At 39.5% G+C, this 20,871-nt stretch overlaps 1 protein-coding gene across 1 annotated transcript in view; it reads right to left on the minus strand.

The window, feature by feature from the left end:
• VWF (von Willebrand factor) overlaps positions 1-20,871 on the minus strand; it is a 149,165-nt gene that overhangs the window by 11,609 nt on the left and 116,685 nt on the right. Inside the window, exons 41-47 of the mRNA XM_009324340.1 lie at positions 20,645-20,749; positions 19,955-20,160; positions 18,454-18,603; positions 10,529-10,639; positions 8,990-9,173; positions 8,049-8,089; positions 2,999-3,115 (exon numbers count right to left, since the gene is read on the minus strand). Coding sequence (XP_009322615.1) covers positions 2,999-3,115; positions 8,049-8,089; positions 8,990-9,173; positions 10,529-10,639; positions 18,454-18,603; positions 19,955-20,160; positions 20,645-20,749 — 914 coding nt within the window. The remainder of the gene's footprint in view (positions 1-2,998; positions 3,116-8,048; positions 8,090-8,989; positions 9,174-10,528; positions 10,640-18,453; positions 18,604-19,954; positions 20,161-20,644; positions 20,750-20,871) is intronic.

Here is a 20,871-nt window from a genome sequence, read left to right on the forward strand (position 1 = left end):
AGACGTATATTTCCAAGTACAAAGCCTCCTGTGTCCACTAAATTCAACATTCTTTGACTGCAACAGTTGCAAGGTCAGGTCCGCTAAACAACACATGACAGTAGGAGAGGTTAAGAAACTTAGTAAAATGTTTTGAGTGACATACAGTTCGTATTTATGGTGTGCAGGAACTTCTCTGTAAAGCTAATGAATACTACACAGTGCAACTTGGAAAAGTAGTTTGAAGTGCTTAAACTAGGAGAAAAGGGCAAGATAACCAGTAAGCAGTGGGCAGGGAAAGGGGAGAATAAGGCTAAGGTAGAAAATTTAGACTATGGAAAGAAAAAGAAAATGGCCTGATAAAACAAGAAAGTAAAAAGAACATCAGGGAGGGTATGATATAATAAAATGAAAAAGGAGGGAGAGAGAGAGAGAGGGAGAAAGAGAGGGAGGAATAATGGAGCCCCACAAAAGGCACAGGAAGGGAAAAACAGTGGCAGGGAAAGGAGCATGGGAGAATGAGCAGCACTAGATGGAGAGGAAGAAAGGTACAGAGTGGGTAATGGAAAGAAAAAGAAAAAAAAAAAAACAGAAAGGAACTGAGTTAACACATGAAGTGTCCCACAGTAATGTCTCCAGCTGCTACACATAACCAACAGCTGCTTATGATGAGCTGAACATTTTTGAGACAACAAACACTTTCTGGTTGAGTGAAGGCATGCATGTTATCCATATGTTTTTTATAGAAAAAGAATTTGGGGAGGGTGGGGGGTTACTATTAAATGATTGGAAGAAAACATAGTTCATTGTTATAGGTGAACTTGCTCTACTAGCAAATATTTAAGCACCTAAAGTAGGTCATAAAATGACCAAAAAAAATGACCCTGATGAGCAGAATATGCTGCAGTTGGCTGCGCTTCAGTTACCATTGCATTTACTTTCACAGCTTCAGCATCCAGTAGAAAGCAGGTGCTCCTGAGAGAGTATATACTCTTAACTCATTATTTTATCCATTATGAAGGAATTGCTTTTAATCTGGGTATACCATGAAATCAATGACTGAGACGGGAAAGATCCCTAGTATGTGTGTGAACCCCACTGGGCTTAGGGGGATGAAGACATTCTGTATCTTATTTGATATTTTTTTTTCCCCTCAAGCTCCACAGATTCATTACAATGGCTACAAAGGGATGCATACACCTAGACCTGCAACCTCCCTTGGGTAGCTGCACATCTCCTGAAGACAAGTTCATAGTGCTTAATAAGCGCAACTGGAAATTGCCCTTTCTTCAGGGTTTTTTGTTTAGTCTGTACTTTTGGGTCAGGTGGGGGAAAGGAGCTGTTTGGGAATTGTGTGGGTGGTGACAGAAGCAGGAGTGGAATGTTTCCCCATTTTTTTTTTACCATGTGTTTTATTGATTCCTCTACCTTTAATTTCTACAGCTGGCTTCCTGCATTGAAAAGCAAGAATTGATGTTTGTGTATTTTTGTGCGGGAACATATATATGCACACATGTTTCTGGCCACAGATTCATTCTAGTGTATCTGGGTTTTTTTCATTGATCTGCCAGGTTATATTTTGTGGAAGCGAGGAAGATACTCAGTACTGAGCTTGGCCATTTATTTTCCTTTCAGAAGCCTGTGTCTATAATCATACCTTACAGGAGGGGTGACATTAGTGTCCAGAACCACACGAAGTATTCCAGATTCTCCCTTTTGTCACAGGCTACATCCATACCAGCAAATAAAGGGTGTCAAGGCCAGTTTTCTGGCCCTGCAGACAAGTGGAACACGTATGTGTGTCTAAACTGCATTCTCCCCACAAAACAGGCTGACTTTGGGTTGTCCTAACCACTGACCTGTGCCCAGGCATTATTTGGAAGTTTGCTAGTTAGAACAGGCCAGCTGGGACACTGCTGACAATTTGTCAGAAGTGGTTGCAGGACATAATTTGAGCCTGCAGCCTTGCTCTGTTTAGTTCATTAGTACAGATGAAGCCACAGAAACTTGACTTTGTCCTTTCCAGTTCTACTTAGGGATTGAAAACTGGACTCTTCCCTTCTCTTTTGCAGGGACCCTATCAATCTATGCCTCTTCTGGATGTCAGCCGGGAATCCCATATGATCATGTTAGAAATGTAACTTTTTGGTGCAATGGCCACTGCTTGCACAGGCCCTGGGTTTGGTTAGGCCCATTGGGCTCCATCTATTATCCAGGAAAAGGCAGAAAAGGAGGGCATTTAAGCCTTCTTCTGTGAACCTGAGCAGCTGGTCTGTACTCTTCAGACAGGGGAGAGATTAAGCCAGCCTCTGCAACTTGCTTAGATCTCCTCCTACTTGAGGTATTTGTGCTAAGAGAGAAAATTACATGATTGAGCAGAACTAGTCAGGCCTTCCGGTCACACTGTTGGTCAGTGGAGTAAAAATGAGAGCTATTTGCTTCTGGCTTTCCCAGCCAAGCTCATTCCTTGCAGATGATGGCAACAAAGCAGCAGCAAAGACTTCAAAAAGGCCAGTGGAACTGGTGGGGACAATCACCTCAAATCACTTAAGGCACGGCTGGGAACCAGAAAGAAATATTATTGAACTCAGCTATTAGACAATCTGGAATAGTCATAGGAAAGCCCTGAAGAATGGAGATCTGGCTGAGCTACCAGTCCCTGGAGGGACAGATAATACTGTAGGTAAGGAGACACAACAGTTCCTATTGCAAATGATATGCCAAACCTTATTTTGCTCTGAAGGTAAGTAGTCTGAAATACACACAAAAAAATGCACCTGTGGACCTGTGTACTATGAAAAGTTACCTTTTTCTACACTGTGGATTCAGATCACATTTGGTATATTTGATCTAATTCAGGGAAAGAAGAATACAGGGCCATGACTTCTCAGAAAAACTTGGAGAAAGGCAACAGGTCCCAGAGTTGTACAGAACATAAACTGGTGTGAACAATGATGAAGAACACGACCTTCTCATCAGACACATTCTTAACAAGAACATCCAGACCACTTGCACTTACTATTGGGCATGGTTCACAGCTTAATTTTGTACATGTCAGAGTATATCTCCGAGAAGATGTTGACTGGAGGGAGCAGAGACATGTTGTGCATTGATCCAGCATCAGGCGTCTCCATGGCTGAAACATTAGAACCAGTTTGTAAGTCAGTGACAGTCTCTTCAGCAAAACTCAAATAAATGAGCAATTTTATCTAAGTTAAATCTCTTTGATTAAATCTTGCATTGCAACTCTTTTCAAGAGAAAACAGAAAACCGATGCCCCCACTTTTCAGAGACCCAAATTTTTGCATCTGTAATTCCACAACCAGCAGCATAACATGAGGCTATTTTTCAAGTAAGTCCTTTAGAATTCCTTAATCTGTGAAATGGCATTGGCATTTCTTACCTCATTGCTTACAAAGCTAGCAAGCAAGAAAGGAATCATTGAAAGTGATGAGGAAGATTTTGTCATGAGCTATCCTGACTATTTGTTAGGTGGTTGCCACCAGTTCATTTTTCTCGAGTGTAGTGAATTGGTTTGCCAACAAGTTTTTATTCTCGAGCCATCACAACCCACAGATCACGAGCAGAAATTACTTGTTACTGTTCTTGTAATAACACTGCTTAGAATCTGTAGAGGCCTAAAAGCTTAAAATTGAGAAAGGAGAAAGAAAAAAAAACAACCAGAAGCAGAATTACTGAGTGAAGAACTGGATTTGTCCATAGTTACAAGCAAATCAGTGGCTGAGCTGGCACACAATTCAAATTCCCTGAGCTCTTCCCCAGCACCTTGTTTGTTGGATGCCATCACCTTTTCAAAGCAAGCAAAACTGGCATTTAAAACGTACAGAGGAAATTGCCAAACTATTAAATGGGAAACAAAAGGATATGGAGTTAGTACTTGGATTCCTAGCACTGAAAGGAATTCTAAATACAAAGTCTTCCTGCTTTCCGAGTGCACAGCCTTTCATTTCAACCTCAAAATATTAAACCACTATGGCTGAATGAACAAAATGGGAGGAACCTATTAAATATTTTCACAAAGAACTTCTAAAACCTAATAAATAAAGTAAACAGACACTGAATATCACTAGATTATAAAAGCTTTGAGTAGTGCGTCAATGGAATTTCACTGTTGACTTCTTTTGGAACAGGAATTTCCCATGCTACATACTATGCATATCTTCAAATTCCTTTTTTTCTTGTTCCACACTAGTAAACACTCATGAAACAAATGGAGCAAAACTAAGAAGCTGGCCAGAGTAACAGTGTAAAAGTAATGGTTTTTGGGTAGCTCAGAACCAATACTCTGACGTATACACTGAAGGACAAATGTTCTGATTAAAGAATTTTAATTACATTCTTACTCCGCACCCAAGCACAACAGAGGTCATCAGGGCTCGTTGGTTTTCTATAAAGCACCAGCAATAGCAATGACTTTTTTCTTGTTTTGTGGAGGTCTAAAAAAAGATTCTCCACAAACAACATGATGGGGTGGTAATACTAGTGGGAAGATCCCTGTCTTTTAACGACCCAGCTTGAGACCTCAACACAGACCCCTTCAGCTTTCTTAGTTTAACCTTTTATAGTGAATATCAGGTTATTAATCTGGAGGGTTTAAAGACTGCAATGGATGCAGACATGAGGACACACTCATAACATTTTCCTATGGGAGAAGGATGGATAGCAAATATCATATGAAACACTAGACTTCTTGTTTACTCTCAATATCGGAAAGCATTTGGCCACCAGAGTGATAGTTCTAGTACAGACTACATGGCCTCACAAGGGCATTCAATCCACTGACACTAGCCTTGCTCTACTGGTGAGTAGAGCATGTGCATGTACATACAAAAGCCTTGCAAATCTGGGAGATGTCCTCATCATGGTGACCTGTTTCAAAATTTCTTTGGTTTTGTTTTGTTTGCTATCATAATCGTACTTAATTCAGGCCTTCTAAAAGTAAACGCTTATCACAGAATGCCTCAGTAGCTCCAGGCTTTCACATCAGGAAGAAAGCATCTATAAAGCCACAATTGATATTACAATTGATATCCTCATGGGATCTTCTAACAGTGCTAACATTCCAATTAAATACAAAAAAGATAAAGCTGAGTTTATACTAAAATCACTGTTATGGGCGGGAACGTAGGGCTTACTGGAGACATGTTGAAATGAAATCGTCACACACAAGTGCCTTGAACTTTTGGGGGAAGGTCTTACCTTGATCCAAAGTTTGCAACACAGCTTAGTTCTATGATATTTATTTAATGTATTTAGAGATCAGCATGCAAATGGCTTTAACAATGGCTTTCTGTGAACAAACATAGCCTAGCATGACAGAAATGAGTGAAATAATGGATCGATACATCTTTTTCCCTTTATATAATACATCTATCGTGTGTTTTCTTGGCTAACTTAGAATGAAATGTCTACATCTGCTAATCCAATGTTAGTCAGCGCAACCAAAATAACCTGCATGAAGCCCAAATCTACTCCGATCTCCTTCAAAAATGCCACTCAATAAAAGCCTGGGAAAACAGATGAGTGATACAGATAATCCTTTTGGTAAATACAGCCACCTGCTTGGAAGTCTGCAGTTAAAGCCAACAGCATTGTTAAGAACAGCAGAGTGAATGCAATACACCAAATTACTGGAATATAATATTGGTAACCAGATACAAGACAAAAATGTAAAGGGATTAAGGACACAGTCAGTTAACAGAACTGCAGTAAAAGACTCAAAACTTGGAACTGTTCAGTCAATGAGTTAATGGAGCAACATTTCCCTTGATATGAAATGAAATTTGAAACCTATTCTTAAAGGACCCAGAATAAAGGTTTTGAAATCCAGGAAGTATAAACTTCTGTGGACACCACATCTTCCTTCCTGACCAGAACTCTGGAACAGTCACTGAAGTAGAGAATAGTGTAAGACAAAGCTGTAGTAACGCCAGCTGCTCAAAAGCTTTCAGACATACAGCTAATTAGCTCACAATAAGTCATTCAATGAAGCTAGTTTAATTGAAAAGTTCATTAATTTAAGACAAGTTCTAATATAAGCTCTAATTCTTTTTTTTTTTTTTAATAAAAATGGCCACTTTGTTTAGAAATCTTCCAAGATTATATCTCAACTTGAATTTCACGCTCTCCGCCCTAAGAAAACATTTTGGTAACTGCACTGTTGAATACTAACTTCAGTAATGTTTGACACTTGTGACAGCAAGAGCACAGAACGTAACAGCTGGGGCCTACCTACACCCCCAAAATCTTGTACAGGCAGTGTTTGATAAAATGACCAATTGTCAGGAAGAACAATAAGACATTTTAAAAGCTGTATTAAAAAAAAAAAAAACAGGGGAAAAAAATTTAAAGATAGCTTTTATATATAGTCAGATAGCAAATAAGAATGAGTCAAAACATAGTTTTGTGTCAGCTGAAACACTTTATGAATTCATTCCAAACTGGGAAAAATTTATTAAGATAGATAGGAATTTTTTTCAATATTGTAGAAGTTGAAATATTTTAAGTCTTCAAAATACAGACACTTCTCATTTTATCTTCAACATGCCATTTTGTTTCAAAATTTGCTTACGGTTCATTTTAAAGTGTTTTAAAATATTTTAAAACACTTGAAAATAGAACAAAGACTTTACTTGACAGATCAGGTAAACATTTTGTTGGAAGAGAAAAAAATCAGTTGTTCACATAGTGGTTCATGGAAGAACAGCATGTAACTGGAAAGACAACTTCTTTTTGCAACACAGAATATATAAATATATATATGCATATCCTATATAACAGAAGGTGGCAGGAGCTAGCAGTAACTATACTGCATGACATTCTCTACAAGTATGGTCTTTATAACATGCCACAACTAGTTTTGACAACATACTATGGAGGAGACAAATAGAGGAATCAAAGAGAGAGCAGATTATTTCAGATTTTACCACTTTAAAACCCTTCTCCCAGTGTTCTGACAAGAAAGGCAGAGTTACTCCTTGGATTTAATTCTACAGGGAAGTAATCCCCACACAGAATGATGGATGCTTGATGACAGGGCTTTAGCTCTAACAAACTGATAAACTTATGCCCATCACCTATGAAAAAGACCAGAACCAGAAGAAATAGATGGAGAAAGGTTCTCTCCACCGTATTTCAAAAGTCCAAAGAGACTTGGGTAAACTTACCTTTTAAATAAATGAAAAAAGACATACAAACATTGACAATGCAGGAATACATAGGTTAAAAGTTAGGTTAAATGACTAAAGAGGACCTGTTTCCCCAGGGAATGATGAGAATATTTAGAGCTCTTTGACACCAGAGGTGCTGCCAGAATGTGGATTTAGGGAAACAATGGACAATTGACAGAGCTCTCCAAAGATAAATTCGGCATAAATGAGATCAGATGCTTAACTCCCATCATTCCCACCGTCATGGGCTGGGTTAAACATGTCTTAATCTATCCATTAAACATGCAGTTGAGAAAAAATTTCCTCTGAGGGCATATCAGCAGGGATCTTGAAAGGGGACAGAGGTCAAACAGTGAGAAAGCTCAGTTTTCCTGTTCCTGCTAATAGCCAAGGAGGGATACCTCTCCTTCCACACAGGTGGAGCAAGAGTCTCCATCCTTTTTTAATCCGCCTTATCCTCTAGGTAGAATACGGGAAGTTTTTGCTTCCCCGAGGTGGGCAAGGATCATTTTTGAGATTATCCCTCGCAGATAGTTTCCTGTGTGTTTGGTAGCCTGCAAGTCATGACACAATGCAGATTACCACAGTTTCTAAGCATTTTCCTCAACCATCCTTTCAAGATAAGGAAGCGTTACTGCCCCCATTTTGCAGAGATACTCATTGTCACATAGGAAGACTGTGGCAGGGTCATGAACTGGACATACACATGCTGACCCCCTTGCCACTGCTTTTACCCCAAGGTCCCACTTGCAGAGATTCTGTCTGAACAAAGCTGCCCTGTACGCTTATCTGTATCCTGGCAAGTTCATGTTCTTCAAAAGCTCATTCATATATCTAAATGTCTTACCATTACAGCAAATAAAGGGAATCGTGTCTTACCCCAATAACAGTGCCATTCAGAGGACAACCATTCAGAGGTACTGAAAAAGAAGATAATATTCCGTTTAGCATTACTATTATCATGACATTACTGAGATTTAATAAAGCACAGGTATGGGTTTTTGACTTATTAGAGTTCCAGCTGAGACCATTTAGATCCAGTTTCACTGTAAAGAGGCATAATTGAACCCTCTTACATTATACCTTGAAAGGCAACAATTTGTTAGAGCTATGCTGAATTCCACCTCCAAATATCCCTTGCTGAGCTGTTTTTTAACAAGTACAAGGCACAATGTAGATTTTCCCCTCCAGTTCAAGCCTTGCACTCGCAGAAGATGCACTCACAGGTTTTCTGCAAGTTACAGTGCTTATTTCTCCTTCTCCTGCCACTGCTAGCTCCTCACCCTGTGGCTGCCTATGTACTTGTCAATTAAACATGACTGGGAGTCTTCCCAGACTGAGGCCAATTAGTCAAATCATCTGATTTGGAATTTTGACCCAAGTCTATGCTAGGAAATGGCCACAGCCACAATGCTCAGAGACACGGAGGAGACAGCATGGCTGCGTGCAAACTCCCTGTTCATAGCAGGCACTGGGGAGAGCATTGAACCTTCCTAGACCAAAAGCATCTCAAGACCTCTTTTAAATACTTAACAATGCAGGCTAGAGCTGTAGAGACATAGCCTGGTATGTCTCTCTGAAGCAATGCAAAATAGCTTCAATGGTAAGCAGTTTAAAAAGTGGCAGTGAACATCAGTTGTAAAGAGAAAGCAATAGCAGCAGGTGCTATTATACTTGGTGTCTAAATTATACAGGAGAGTTTCAAAGTAGTACTATACTTGCATAACACACACTGTTGAAATTGCTGTTGAGAAACAGAAGATCAACACATGAGATGACTCATTCTCCAGTGATTCCGTTTGTCATACACAAAACCTTACCGCATCTGCAAGAAGGACAGCAGTCTATTATTTGGTCACAGCGTAGTTCAGTTCCCTCCGGACAGTCAGGCACGTCCATTTGAGAGCAAGAAAGATTCTTTTGCTGCACAAAAACCTCATTGTTCATCCGGATGCACTCATTGATAATGCAATGGTTGAAGGGGGATCGCCACTCTGTGCCAACCTGATGGGAAATTGTAAAAGGATTAAATATAGGCAGCAGTATTTGTGCCACTGGATAGCAGGAAGACCACCATAGCCAACATTCTGGTTTGCAAAAAGCATGTTTACTGCATCAGGAACAGTCTGTCACTCAACAATTCTCCACAAATCCTTACCACGACAATCAGTTTACAGAACAGTCAGAAGAGTTGAAAGAGGACACAGCAAGAAAGGGACAGCAGAGTATAAGGATCTATTACTCCATTAGGACAATCGAAATCAGTAAGACATGGTGGGACATTAAAATAGGCCTTCTGAAGGCTTGTTTTATGAAGCAGAGCAGAATATTGATCCACATTAAGAAATGCCCTTGGTAAAATCAGGGAAGAGGCAGGTTGCAAAACGTTACATTAACTTTTAAAAAGACAGCAGCAGACTGCCTTTGTAAAAGAAATGATTTAAAAGTTAATATCAAACGTGAAAGTGAGGTGTAGATGAAAATGCAGACACACTATAATAAACAACACTTAGGGAAGAAAAGGTTAGAAGAAGGTCTATTATTTTAAACATAATTAGCTTACTGTTCCTGCCTTTGTTGAATCCAAAGCTCTGCATAGGATTAAGCAATTTAATGCTACTGGGGCAGGCAAAGGCTTGCCAAGGGCGGTTGGGTTAGGGACAGAAGAAACTGAATAGCCTGAAGGAATGAAAGATGTAGGCAAGAAAAGAAACAAATATCCACCTAGCTTTCCAGAGTGGTATGGTATCTGCAGCACATTTTAAATGGCTGCATGTATGCACTTCCCATTGGGCTCTTTGAATCCTAAGGGAAGAGGCACACTGCTGAAAATAAACTGTTATTCTGAGCAGAGAACAAGCGTGGATTGGACCACTGCGGTCTGACCTGACGTGCAGCAACCACCTTTAGCAACCAGAGAATAATTCATGTTTCTATCCTCATTTACTTCCTGATATTTCAGTGTGTACCAAGTAGGATATTCTTTCCGAATTCAAGCAATCCACCACCCCACCTGCCTGTTGTCCATAGAGTAATAAAAATTAATTGGGAATAATTTAAACAAATAGCTTATAGCCAGAGAATTATGTCTGGCTAGTAATATTATTTTGAGCTAGCATTTGCGAAATTACTTTTTTTTACATAAAAAGATTGCTTCCTTAGAGCCTGAAAATGGAAGAGAGGGTTTGCTTGTTAGAACCAAGTGGGTAAGTCACATGCTCCCAAAAAAATTGTTTTTCAGTGATGCTTTCCGTATAGGAGAAATAACACATAACTTCTTCATCTCCTTCCATGGAACACAAAACAATTCCAGGGCACTTCTGCTAGAAGAGGAAGTGTCCATGCCACCTCCACCTCACCTCATGCAAACGAGGATCTGAATCGCCCCGAGACCAGAAGAGCTGCTCCTCACAGGCAGTCTTCTGGCATCTCCCACAACACTCCCCTTCTTGGACGATATACTTGTATCCCTGTGGGAGAAAAGAAAAGGACTGACTGATCTAGGAATAGAAGACAAATGAGAAGACTAATCCTAAAAGAAAACACTGGGATAAATGCTTAACGTTAGCAACTTTTTATGGAGAGGGGAGTTTGAAAACAGAACTGTAAGGTCACACACTGCTATTACGAACAAACAAGTGGTCCACCCAGCTCAGCATCCTGTTAAATGGTTAACATCATCTGTCCAAAAAAAAAATTAATATGCACACAACATCAGAGTAGAAATTCTTATCTCATTAGTTCCTGCTTAATATATATTTTGAAGACATTCACTTCAGCTACATCAACTAACTCTAGGTACTACCCTCTTCAAGTCATGCAAATCAACTAATGGGACAGTCTTCTGAGGATATCAGAAGATATCTTCTTTAATCTGGTATGGAGCACCCCTTCTTGGAATACAGAAAATGTTGATGGCGCCTAACATTTAAAAAAAAAAAAAAAAGAAAGAAGAAATCTGAAATCACCCAAAACCCTCTTCCTTTTGCTAGGATCTGCTCAAATATGTATTAGCACAAAGATTTGCCACAAGACAGAAAAGAACAATGGTATCAACAGGCAGAAATGGAAAGGGAAGAGGTAAAAGAAAAATGCTTTCGGAGGACCCTGAGCTACTTCAACAGCATTAAGCAGCAGTCATTTCCAAATGTTAGTTTATTGTATGTGAGCAGTTTCTTTTATGCATTAGCAAATTGTAAAGAGCAAGTCTTTCCACTAATATGGCCCTACAGAGGAATACAAAAGTATTTCAAAAATCCTTTTTTTTAATATATAATACTAATATACAAAACAAAATGAAAGGTAAAAATTGTTCTAGTGGCATCTTGGATGTTAATCAGCACTCATAACTCCCTTTCCTATTCCTTGGACTTCAAGGTTACGATTCAGTCTGAGCATATTCAGGCATCTGACTGCCCTGCGCTGAAGCAGAGGGAAAGGGTTGGTCAGAAATGTAGTCAAAGGACCAGTTTTGACTGATAATTTCATCTTTTCATCTCCTGAAGCAACTAGTCAAGTATTCAAACACTGGAATATCAAAGTGAAAGAAAGCAAGGAGCTTTATTTTAATTAGAAATAATATTTTCTATATTTAATAGCTAGGCAGTCTCCAAAGGTCAAAGCATAATTTTGATTTCAATACAGAGTTGAAGATGTTCTGTAAAAGCAAATATTGTTTGTGTGAAAAATGCCAATGAAAATAAGAATCATTTTATTTTGTACAACCCCTTTGAACTGAAATTGCTGAAGTATTCCCAACTGCTCCCCTCCCTTCATGAGCTGTCCTTGATTTGCAGTATGAAGCACATTAGCAAACCTCAATAATCAGCAGACTTTGATATGGAAGTGCATTTTGTATAATGTCATACAACGTAATGCCAGACCTAGCTTTGTGGGGAAAGATGTGCTGTTGAACATTTTGTTGTATATGACTTTTATCTGCTAAATACGTCTGAAGGATCTGAAGTATGGGATGCAATTTTTTATTTTAGTGGTGAACTCAGAGAAATAAAAATCCTTGAGCTGTTTGTGCCCAGAATAAACTCAGCATCCTGACTAAGCAAAATCCAGCTGCAGGACCCAAATTTCACTAAGTCGGTTTGAACAGAGCCCTCTAAAGTGCAAACAAAAAGGTGCTACACAGCAGACTCCAGGTGTGATTTGCACCCCTAAGGCACTGACAGATATGTTGGTTTTGGACAGTTCAACCTGCCTGAGAGGCCTTTCGGGTGCTCGATGTGTTCAAAATCTGGGGGCTCTCTCTCTTAAGGGGAAGAAATACAGGAGACCACAGCTCCTGACCTCAGCGCCTGCTGAGCTCTGCCTAAGGCAGCCCCTGAACCACCGCAGCCTACAAACCTGTCTCAGAAGACAAACATGCAAACTGCAGCAGTTCATGAGCTCTTCAAAAAGCAGAGCAGCCATCTGTACTTGAGGAGAAGGTGGACAGTGATTCCTCGCTGTCACAGAACCTCCACAGCATGAGAAATATTTCACCGTCAGAAAAACCCACCTTTTGTACTCACACCGTGGAAATTTGGGCCCACAGAAATAAAGAAAGCTTTATTTTATGTTTAATTCTAAAGGTGATAATGTTTAAGGTTACATTTAAGAAAAGGAAAATGTATTGTGCATTTTGAGGTGGTTTTTTTGTTGTTTGGGGTTTTGGGGGGTTGTTTTTTTCCAGTTAGATGACTCATGTACAAAGAATATATGCTACCAGGATTATTCCTGAGCTGCACAATCTATGAACATGAACATCTGACAAGTCTCAGATACTGTGCTGTTGAAGGTTAGACAGAACTAGGCAGAGTAAGTAGTATGTGTCTTCCTTCATTGTTTTTCATTTTCTAGCATATAGACACTAGCGTATAGAGATGCCAGTGTTTGCCATGGTTTGTTCAAGGATCCACTTATAGTCAATATTCTGCTTGTACCCTGCTTTTTCTGGACTGGATCTGCTGCTTTATTCCTCCTCCGCATCTTGCCTTTTTTTTTTTTTTTTTTTTTTTAACACAGAGTTTAAACTTCAAACAGGGAATTAAAACTCAGAAGCAGCCCTTGGTAAGTGTCTGACTGTCTGACACACTGAGAAGCAGATCACAGTCTACAGGACTAAAAAAATCCCCATGCCCCAGGAGGTAAGGGCTAAGGCAACACAAGGCATCCCTCACATCTGAACAGGTGCACGTGGCTGACGTGGGAGTGATAATCAGCAGCTGCGACGGAGAACCTGACAAGTGCTCAGTTATACCGCCAGATCAGGCTGTTTTATCAAACACAAATCCTGAGATAAAGCTGGTCTCCTGTATGGAGGGTGAAAGTATATGGATTAAGACGTTCGGCATGGGGGGGAAATGTTGCCCACTTTTGAACTGGGTCTTGGTTTGCGACAAAGAAAAGAAGAACGTGGATTAATTCTGTAGCATTCAGAGAATGCACATTTTGGTTTCATCACCTACTCAAGGCTACCAGAGGGATCCCCACAGGCTATGGCTTGGCATATTTCTGCACTCCCTCTTTCATTCTAGGGTTGTTCAGTATACATAGTTCATCTTTTCACGGGCACGAAGGTTTTGGCCAGAAAAATGTCAGCTGCCTTTTGGCCAACAAAGCAGGAAAGAAAGAACAGAGATTATTCCTCAACGTAGTATTTTTAAGAAGGCTCCAGTATTTTCCTTTTACATATTGAGATGATAGTAACTAGAGAGGGTTGGAGGAACCAAAGAGAATGAAAATGGCAATGGTAGACTGAGAAAAACCCAGTAGGATGGATATCAACCAACTTGAAATGCTGAAAGCAAAATCTTCAGTGGCGATGAATCAGCACAATTCTAGAGATTTCTCTGGAGCTGCACTCATTTACCCCAGGTAAGGACTTAATTCTCCATTTGCAAGTCTCTAGAGCATTAAGGTATTATTTTCTAATTTCCATAATAAATTATGCTTTAAAATGCAAGCAGGATGTTTGAAATTACCTCCCACCAAGACTTTCATAGTTTTTAAATGGGATCCTGCACATCTAATATTCAAACAGTCTTCCTTTTGCATTAATTTCTTTGACCTCCTTAATACACACTATTAAGCCATTTACTACTTTACATGCTACTTTGAAGGAAAATATCCATTTGAAATATTGGAGATTAAAGCCACAGATTCTGTAGTCAGCATCTATTGCAACCATCATTCACTATGCCTTTGCACGTATGGTGCAAATGTTCTTTATTTTAATTTAACACAGTCATCAAGAGGCTTGAAAATCTAACCTAATTAATTTACACACACTTAGCCAAATGGCTTTGTCTTAAACATTTATCCGAGAAAATCATGCTTCATTCTTCTCATAATCATCTAATACTTTAAATTATCCAATACTTTAAACCACACTCTTTTATATCACTTACAAAGTACCTAACTCCAAGAACATTGACAGAAATTAAGCAAAGCAAGTGCTCCCCTCACATTAGTATACTCATGATTTTAAGGTGTTTGGAAAGCTGTTATCCATTTTATCACCATGATTCTCTGAAGGGATATTATCCCTTCTCGGGTTAATAGTACTCTCAGAGAAATAATTTCTGAAGAAGCTCCAGGAAGGGGACACCACTCCTCCTTGTGGCACATGCAATAATTACAGCAATTATCTGCTTGCTTTCTCAAAACTTTGGTAAGAGAAAGATAGAAGAGGACAGAAAAAGTGAGGGGACTATGACATATAATGAAGCAAACCCACATCTGGTTTGCAAATGAGACGTCTGTATTTGCTGTTAACATCCTCAGAGAACTCTGGGATTGGTTCATTTTACTGAAACATCTACTCTTTTTCCATAGCATTTCTTCACATTCTAAAACAACAGATAGGATTTGAGTCTGATTTTGTCATGTTCAGGAGAACAGTAGCACCGTTCATTCATCAGGGTGAAGGAGCATGTATTACGTTTTTACATTTTTTTTCTCTTTTTGTGTAGCTAGATAAACAGCTGTAAGCTGTTTTTGCAGAAGTCAGATGACACAGTCAACAACGATACTCCACAACTTTAAGACCTGGCAATGGAATTAATATCCATGAGCAGCAGAGAATTTGATCATCTTAGTAATGATCCATGATGTCTTTAATGTCAATACAACTTTCAATGTCATCTAATCTGAACTGAAAAATAAGCTTTAAGGCCAATTCAAACTGGATTACAGAACTTCTGCGGTCCTTGATATGTATATCCACTGAATCAGGAATAAGCAAAAGAAAAAAGAAAATCTGAGCTATCCAGGTTCTCCAACAGCTACGGTTTTGATTGTACAACTCTGATAACCATTAAAGCAGCAGAAGAGATGGCAGATTCCCAAAAAGAACTGGCATGGTTTCCACCAAGGCTTTTTGTTTGTTTTAAAAAAGCTTTTGACACTGCAATGCTTAAGGCTGATTTGTGAAGAAACTGTAGCTCTGCATTAATGATACTTTATTAGAATAACAGATTATTGATGAAGTTATGGCTATCAGCCAAAACACAGCCAGATAATTTAGATTTAATATTCCATAATAATTGCCATACTAGAAACAAGCCTCTCCTTGCAACAGCTGAAAGCTCTCGCATCTATCCTCATGGTTTTCACTGCATTGGGCGCCCTCAAGCTTTCTCACCTAACTCTACACTCTCAGAAAGAGGACTAGTTTGGTTTGTTGTTTTTGTGTTTTTTTATAATGGATTGGTTTTTTGCTCTGGAATTATGCAGTATTCAAGACACAGCAGAGGAAAATATTATTCAAAAAAAGTGGGGTTTTTTTTTCACACCTTCTCAAGTCCATATACCTATATGCTGTCCAGCCTTGTTCTGATACGGAGGCTGTAAGTTAAATGATATTGAAATACAGTAGTATTAAGGCATCTGAAATTCTTTAAAAATCACAACACAATTAGCTTAATAGAGTTCAGAAAAGAGAATTGCTTTTCAGATATTGGTTTGCTTAACTGAAACGTTCATAGTCAAATTTCAATGCATGATTAACTGTTTTAAAATACATATTAGTGTAAATTCAAATGAGAATTTAAAACAAGTCAGACAATGCAGGGTTTCTACAACACCATTAACTCAGCCGTGAGGTGCTGCACATATATGCTCTATGCCCAAGGTCAGTCTGTCTCCCAGACACATTATCAACGATGTCTTTCTGAAAGCAAAAAGAACACCTCTGACTTCTCATAGCTGTATATACAAGGTTGCTAACGAAGAGCTTGCTTCCAAATGTAACTGACCAAAAGCAAGGAGGAAGAAGAGAGATCATGTGTTGTTTTTTCTTAGCTTCTGTTCTGAATGGAACTGCATAAATGGGACTCATTCCAAAAAAGAAGGCAGACTTTTTAAAATCTGTTAAAAGGTTTAGGAAAAACAGTAGGAAATAGGCGGCAAATATTTGGAGACTTGGAAGAGGAGGGAAATGTGCGTGCCATATTTGTTTGGAGATTCACTGTATTTCCAGCGAGAAGAAAAAAACCCTACTCCTGGAGCAGAAAAAAGCAAGTTAATTTTGTCTCACATGCAGCACTAGGAAACCCAGAACATCACAGTCGCATCCCAGTCAGCACAGTGAATCAAACACAGAAGCAGCACCTGTCCCTCTTAGTTAAAGGCTTTTGCAGTTATTGCTGTAGTATGCCCTCCTTTGCATTTCCCACTGACAAATTCCAGCTGGTCACCTGTAATGACACCAGGGCAGTCTGCTGAGTCACAGGCCAACATGCAGACTTTTATCAGCTACCGGACCACTGAAAGCACCGATGTTACAATACACATTTGGAAACGCTTGCTGCTTGGTCAACCGTTTGAATTTTGTGGGGGTTAATGCAATATGTAGCCTAATATTATATTCAAAAGCAACTTGGAGATTTGCATAGCATTAACTAGCTCAGCTTTGCTTCTGCATTGACCAAAAAAACAAATTAGCTGCTTCTGGGCTTCGTTTCACGGTTCAGGCAAGAACAAACCTATGGGAAAAGCCCTGGGTCAGCAAAAGACCTGCAGAGAATATTCTGAATCCCATACAGCCACGTCTAGTTGCTCCACATGGACCTCGCACAGCCTACTGAACTGGCAGATTGTGAACACACCAGACCATGGACTAGGGAGGAACTGCTTCAAGCCAGGTGTGCCTTTTCCTGAATGGAATTGGCTAATACCATCAAGAGCAACTTCAATTAATCCATGTATATCCTGAAAGCTTTACAAAGAGGCAAAATGTGTTTGTGTTAGCCTCTGATGTTTGCAGCACAACTTCTCTGGCCACATGGCAGTTGGTAAGGGGTGTGGGTTGTCAGCACTTGGCTGGGCTGTGCAACCTCTTCTGCCATCTGCTTTTTCTGCAGACCCAAGCTGTGTATTTCCACTGTCCTCCCTGACTGACCCATCCATGCTAACCTCATGAAGCAAGGACATGGGGATGCTCAGGGATTATGGGTACAAGGTGCTAGATACCAGAGCAAAATGCAACTCTAGGGCATCACATTTAACTTTACAGTGATTTTTTTACTTCCTTATTCTCCTTATTAAGGTGGGGATGTAAAGGGATGTAAACTGGGTAGTTTAAAGGAAGTATAAAAACCATTTTGAATTTTTGTTTGCACAAATCATGTTATGGTCAAAGTCTTCTAATCTATGACACTAGCAAGTGCTGCTGACTTTTAACCAATTCCTTTGACCCTTCTAGAATTCTTCCACCAAATTTTTGTACCAAGTATCTGTCTCCTCCTGCTTGACCAGCTATGTCAATATAACAAAGCAGCTCATACTTCCTTTGTGGGCTTCCAAAAGTAGACCACACAATTTTATAGCACGTAGCAGATGTCTGAGCATAATAAAGGCCACAGCATATGGTGTTATTATTGCTATAATGGGCAGAGCTGAGCAATAGACAGATCCGAAATGTTCTCTTCACAAAGTGAACTTCAGCTAGAACAAAGTCATTTGAAACTGAACTTCAGACATCACAAGTACTTATTGTGCAAGTGGTGTAAATGATAGACACTTCAGGATGCAGTTCTGCTTTTACTGAAATATAAAATAAACTTGTTACTGATTTCCTTGGCAGCAGGATATGATCCTAAAACAATAACCCTAAAGTAAAGTCAGTAATGCTCAGGCCTTCTTAGACTCTGTTCCCAAGATAATTCGTTGCTACAACACTTATTTTCTATTTTTCTCTGGTTTCTCTAAACACACAGGTTTAAAAGTAATCATTTCAGATCCCCATCAGGGCTCTGCTGGCTAATGCACTGGTTTAAACGCTACTCACCCGAGAGCAGAATGTGTTACACGCCTTGTCATGACACTCCATCATCTGAAGTCCTGTAACATCATCTCTCATACTAGTGCAAGAGCATTCTCTGCAACCATCTTCCCAGGTTGTCCCAACAGGGTAGACTATGTTGTTGTGCACACACACCTGTTGAATGCAACAATTAACGTATGAAAGAGCACACTGCTGCTGTAAGGGCACACTGCTGGCTCTGAAAGGCTGCTTTTAAAGATGTGAAACCTATCATAAATTTTATGGAATATTTTGAACCCAGTAGAAATGGTACAGGTCTTAAAATTGTGGCCACTCTGTTGAGGAAAGGAAAATAAGTGCAACCAAAGCTGCTGTTTTTATAAAGAATAAATTGGAGATTTTTATCTGTAGTCAGTCGAATTGCCCAGGGCCTGACTCAGTTTCACGGGAAGTATAATGTGACACAATATTTAGAGATAATAAACAGTGAGTCTTGCAGAAGGAGCTGTGCACACAAAACAACTTCTAGCTAAATCAACTGATTTGAAAAGATCCTGCTTTGAGCTACAAGCATTCATCCTCTTGTATCCTTAGGCCATCACAGCTACCACAAAAGTAGTGCCATCTCTTATATTGCACTTTCTATTAGTAAATTTTACAGCATGTTATTAAAGAGATGAACATCATTTATTTTTATAGGTATAGCAAGTAAGTCACAAAGACATAAAATTACTTATGCAAGGTCATGAACCACTTAGGAACAGAAAATAAAGGCTAGATCTCCTGAGATGCAAGACAGTGTAACCCTATGTTAAGCTGTTAGGTAAGGTTGCTTCAAGGAAAAGGTTACATTGCCCTGCAACCTCTCCTCTAAGCAACCTTATCTTAAAGGTTAACATAATATAACAACTTAATACAAGGTTGGCAAAATAAGGAAAAAAAATTATGGTGAAACTTTAAGAGAATCAGGTATTAATTTGGCAAAAATTTAAAAGTGGCAATATAGTTCATATAAGATACAATGCCGCCTCAGGCAGAGGCAAAGGTAATCAATGGGCACAAGGAGTTTAGGTCTAACGTGTCCCAAATATTTCCATAAAGTTAGTATAGGATTGAAAGAATATATAGTAACTGTACTGATCCAAAAGCATGTACCACTGTTATCCAGAAAGAAATTAAAAATTTCAAAATTACCTCTGAAATTCCTTACACACACACACACATATATATATATATGAAACTTCAAGGCCATTCAAGCATTAGGAATATATCAAATCATCTGATTATCCCAAAGTCACAAAAAAATAGGTTGGTTATGTTAGAGTAAATGACTGTAATAAAACAAGCAACAGTGTGATGCAAGTGTATTTCTCTCGGACACATGTAAATGTAAAATGCCCTGGCATCATTATCCAGTAGTCTCTTTGGGGGCTTGTTAATATCTAGCTACGCACTGACTTTGGTGCTGTCGCTCCACGTAGAAAAGATACTCTCATCTGTGGAAATCACACTTCATTCCCCTTACCGTGCCTGGAACACAGGTGGTAGATACACAGCCGCAGTCATTGGTGAGAGATCTGGATAGATATCCCAGAGGGCAGCTCACTGTTGAGTTACTGCAGCTGCAGGTACACTCATACTTATCACAGCACTCGGTCTTCTCAACGGTCAGCTCTCGATGCGGTGGGCAGGAAGGTCTTTGAACGAAGCTGCATGCTTCTCTGTTACATGCTAGCAGAAGAAGGTAGGTACCATGTCAAGCACACAGCATTTCAGAGTGCCGCAAGTGAACAAGACGGTTCGCTGGCAGCAAGGCACTAATTTGCTACTGCAAACTGTTACAAACCTACTTAACGACTAAGAAGTAATGCAGATATAAAAGGCCCAGGTCAAAAATTGTGCTGCAGGTTCAGGAAGAGTTGAAAAGTTCCTACCCTGCCAAAATATTCTTGTCTCATATACAATCAAAACGATTTATAAAATAAGCATAAGGGTCAGAGCACATACGTCCAAGAGTAAAGTGTTTCCCTCTTCCTTAATTTAAAAGCGTATTCAGAAAGCGCCAACAACCCTTCTTCCAAGCCTGTGAAATCATTACATTTCCATTGGCTCCAAAATTAAACCTTTCAGAGGGGAAAAAATGTCTAAAGGAAGTTGTCAGTGTTGCTCAAATGCAATGCTCCAGTGTCACTCCCTGCTAAAAAAGATATCTTACCACATGTGTAATTTGGTCTGCATTCTCCAGGGTTGGTCAGAGCAAGCTGCAGGCCAAACTCACAGGCAGGGGCAGGAGGCAAATCACAGGAAACCAGATCACAGACTAAGAAGAGAAATTGAGAGAGTGTTTAAGACCACGCCTGACTAGTTAGCCCTCAAGAAAAGACACACACATGCATGCACGTCCCCATTAACCTTTTTTTCCCCCTACACTCAATTGCTATC

Source organism: Pygoscelis adeliae, unplaced genomic scaffold (genome assembly GCF_000699105.1).
Source record: "Pygoscelis adeliae isolate BGI_AS28 unplaced genomic scaffold, ASM69910v1 Scaffold65, whole genome shotgun sequence".
NCBI classification, from domain to species: Eukaryota; Metazoa; Chordata; class Aves; order Sphenisciformes; family Spheniscidae; genus Pygoscelis; species Pygoscelis adeliae.